The sequence below is a fragment of the Capsicum annuum genome, chromosome 6 (assembly GCF_002878395.1).
Source record: "Capsicum annuum cultivar UCD-10X-F1 chromosome 6, UCD10Xv1.1, whole genome shotgun sequence".
Lineage (NCBI taxonomy): Eukaryota > Viridiplantae > Streptophyta > Magnoliopsida > Solanales > Solanaceae > Capsicum > Capsicum annuum.
In genome coordinates this window covers 209239559-209243781 of record NC_061116.1, presented here as the reverse complement: position 1 = coordinate 209243781, position 4223 = coordinate 209239559, and the positions used below count along the sequence as shown (strand labels likewise).

General features: G+C 32.1%; 1 protein-coding gene across 2 annotated transcripts; it reads left to right on the top strand.

Moving 5' to 3' along the window:
* The first annotated feature begins 1039 nt into the window (after positions 1-1039).
* Positions 1040-3031, top strand: LOC107855376 (transcription factor TCP17). Of its 2 annotated transcripts, XM_047413870.1 has the most exons (3): positions 1040-1181; positions 1349-1526; positions 1762-3031. In XM_047413870.1, the coding sequence occupies exon 3, from the start codon at positions 1795-1797 to the stop codon at positions 2725-2727; it is 933 nt and encodes a 310-aa protein (XP_047269826.1). In that variant the 5' UTR covers positions 1040-1181; positions 1349-1526; positions 1762-1794; the 3' UTR covers positions 2728-3031. The 2 variants fall into 2 exon arrangements, with proteins under 2 accessions (XP_047269826.1, XP_016555863.1); XM_016700377.2 differs by lacking the exon at positions 1040-1181 and having other exon boundaries at positions 1189-1526.
* The last annotated feature ends 1192 nt before the right edge of the window (positions 3032-4223 follow it).

Sequence of the window (4223 nt, the reverse complement as noted above, 5' to 3'; positions counted from 1 at the left end):
CAATGCAAAGAATTTCAATCAATTAAACTATAGCATGTTATAAATGTACTTTATTAATTTCCATGTTTAGTATACCAGGTTCACTGTGAAGATTATCTGTTTTATAGTCTACTATGGTGTAAGGCAGTGTACAATAGACCCTCGTAGTCTGGTTCTTCCCCGGACCCTCGTGGTCTGTTTATAGCTTTAATGCACCGGACTGCCCTTTAGTCTACTATGGTGTAAAATTAGGTAAACTCATGACCAGAATTTAGACTCTTTCTTGCAAAAAAATCATAACTTTTCCTTCTCCATATTCACTCATATAATTAATAGTTGTTGTTTTGATCATTCTTGATGATGACCTAATCATGCATTGACAGTAACTCCAACATACTTTTCCTATTTTGGAAATTTATGCATATTGTCTATTATATTGCCTAACATGAGTTGAAGCTTCTGATTTCTGGATTGTCTATCTAGCTAGCAAGAAAATAAAATCTTACATTCAAAAGTATGTTATGAAAAAGAATATACTTTGAAAGGATGATAAATAGAAAAGTTGGTTTAATTTAATTAGTACAATCCAAATTGTTGCATGCTATATCTCACTGCAAAATAAGTGTGGTCCTTCTGTAGTTTCTGTGTGTACAAAATAAGTATGGCTGGTCCCTCCTCTATACAAAATATAGCTGTTCTACTATCAATAATCTTATCCAGCTAATGAACTACAACATCATCATGCACCACAACTTTGGCATCCAACTTGCTACAAATTTTTTATCTAATTAATTTGATGGCATTTATCTTACTTAATTCAACTACAACAAATTTGCAGTAACAACTTTTAATTTCTTCAAATAGGACAGTGATGTAATAAAAACTCTACCAGTAGTTGATAAGCTACTTACTTACTTTTCACTAGTGGAAAAAAAGAAGGGAAAAAAAGTAATAACCCCTTTTTCTTTTTCTAACTATAGAGGTGGTCCATTTGAAGTTAACATCCTACCTTACTTATATAGCATCATCATAACATTAACCAGCAAACTAACTACTTCATTAGTGTGCAAAAATGTGTAGTGTAATCGTGTTTAAATTCGTGTTAAGCTTATTGAATCGACGTGTCTGCTTGTATCGATACCACATGGCCACGAATTCGCCATACCTTTTTATTCTTTTCCTTGCCTTAGCAATATGGCATGGTAAGATTCTAACAAATATTTCTTATCCTGTAAGTTTATTTTCTTTACATGAGTTAGGTTTCTCATGAAATTGCTTCAGCACTCATTCACTTTAATGTCATTAAGAGATCTTTGTGAGCTGCAAATCTGATTTGAGTTCAACTTGTGACCTTTTTTATATCATTCAGTTGCTTATAGATATCTTTTCGCCCTCAACGCCTCCCAAGAAATAGAGTATCAGATCAACAACAGCAGACTTCGAGTTCAGTTATTGTTGAGAGGATTCAAAAGAGCCTAGTCTGTAAAAGGCGCCTTCTATTGTACATCTATGGGAGAAGAATCTATTTTTACTCCAGATAGACATTGGTCAGTCACAGTAAGCCTTTAATGTTTTCTCCTAATTAGTTTTTGTGATTCAATTTTATGGATGGAACTTTCAAGTTGCATATACCTAAATTAATGCATACAAGAAATGTTGCACTTATATATAGTTAGACTTACTCTTGATTAATTACCTCTTTAATTTCTTTAGGTTAATTTTTTCTATATAGCATAGAAAAGAATCTTTACAATCTTCTTGCTTTTTGTTGAATTTGTGTAGATCAATGATGAAGATAGCAAGTATTTGATCATCATGATGAACTCAAGAAAGCAAGAAACAGATGGTGGTGACACCACCAACAGTACTAAAATATCATCAAGGACTAACTCTACTACTACTAGTGCTACTAGTACTACTCCATCAAGTTCTTCAAGGCAGACATGGGCAGGGTTTAAAAATCCAAGAATTGTACGCGTATCGCGTACCTTTGGAGGGAAAGATAGGCACAGTAAGGTGTGTACTGTGAAGGGATTAAGAGACAGGAGAATTAGACTTTCAGTGCCAACTGCAATTCAATTGTATGATCTTCAAGACAGGCTTGGACTAAGCCAACCTAGCAAAGTTGTAGATTGGTTAATAGATGCCGCTAAGCATGAAATTGATAAGCTTCCACCTCTACAAATGCCACCACCATCACTTTCTCACTTCTTCAACATCAAAGATCATGGATTATCAAATCATCATCAAGATTTCGTCAATTCGACTTTGAGAGAAACAGGATTATTTGGTAAAGAAAAGTGGATTGCCACAAATCATCATGAGCAAGAAAGTAGTAGTACTGATCATTTCTTTCAGCCTTCCAGTTTACCTACTGCAGGCATGTTAAACAACAATGTTATGGCCTTCAATAATAACAATCCCTTGATAAGCCATACTTGGGAACCTAATTCAAACTTGTCTTTAGGTCCATTTGGAAATTACCACACCTTCTCTTCATCACTACAAACAGATGTTTTTCCTTCAGGATCTCAACTATATTTTTGTCCAACTGCTGCTGCTACAACATTGTCATCTCTAGTTCCTCCTTCATATAATTCACATCTCAATCACTTCCATCCGAATTCGCTCGTGCCAACTCTTCAATTAATCAGTGCACCAGTGAACAATAATCCTACTAAAGGGCTTAACTTACAAGAAAGTGATGATCATCATCATGACAACCATAAAGAAGGAAGTGATTCTTAATTAGCATGGATATATCAGAAGAAAATTCAGTGTGCCACATGGAGGAAGCTGCTATATATATATATATTTCTTGAAATTTTATGGCAGCAAGCAAATTTCCAAGTATGTATATATGCTTTGGAAAGTCTGAATATTCTACATGCACCTGATTGTCCTGGATACAGCAAATATAAACTTGCTATACAATATTCTTGCTTCACAGATATACAGCAATTAATACATGTAAGACATGCATTATTCTATCTCTTTTGTATATGTGTATAAACTTTACCTATTTATTTTGCAGAAAACAATATTGATGATATTCCACTCTTTAATTTGTTCTACCACCAGGTGGTAAATATTACTTATATTATAAATTTTGTAGCTTCACTTGTTTAGGTGCATGCTTTTGTTATAGTGAGGGTGTGAAAGTATATTTAGTCATATTGAGTTTATAATTGGTATTTAGCACATATAAAAACCACTTTTCTTATGATATTTTCATAAGAATGGAATTTTACTAATGATATGAGTGTGCTTTATGTTTATAATATCCTTTTTCTATCATTTTTGTGCCTTACAAGTGATATCAGAGCATTGATTTGATCCTGGAAGGTGTAAAAAAAAGAATATTTGGGTATCTCCATTAAAGGTATTTTCTTTGGTTTAGAGGACTTGTTGGAAAGAGAAGAACAACCAGTGAAAATAGTACTATAAAGTTCTGAAAGACTTAAGAAAAGAAGAAGAGTTTGTATTTACCCTAGCCAATGTCAGGAAAAATTGGAGAAGAAGAGTTATCTGATACTAAGGGTAGAAAGAAAAATATAACAAAATTCTATTGATTTCATAAACAAGTATATTTAAATAAAATAATTATTTTTAGCATAAAGTTCAATTAAAACAAAACGGAGGAAGTATTTACGGATATCCCAAAGAGAATGATGATATAATTGATGCAAGTCATGATTTGAAAAAGAGGGGGAGAAGATTATTCTTACAAAATCTATCAAGATTGAAGACCTCTAGAGATTGAAATTTAGGTTTTGAGTTAGAAAGAAAATTTAAAATTAAGGGGGAGTATCATAAGAAACATATAATTTGGTCATTTTAGAATTAATTACTAATTAATTGCATGCACTTTGATGTTATTTATGGCGACTTTATTTGATTAGGTGCATAGCCTTTATGTTATTTAGGTGTATATATTCTTTTGTATTTTAAAGATGGTAATTAAGTTTATAGTGAGGGTGTAAAAGCATTTAATAATAATATTTCTTCTGTTTTGTTTTTCGAGAGTCATTAGTTTGACTAGAAGTTAAATTGTGTTGAATTAATTCAATATTTAATGAAATCAAAATTAAATATATAGTTTGACTCTTAAAATCTGAATGTCATTAAGACTTAGGAGAGGAAGTACTTTTTTTTGTTTAGGGCATTTATAGGTATAACTAAGGACTAATAACTTCTTTTAGCCATCACATATATACATGTTCATATGCAAATAGTTTGATTAA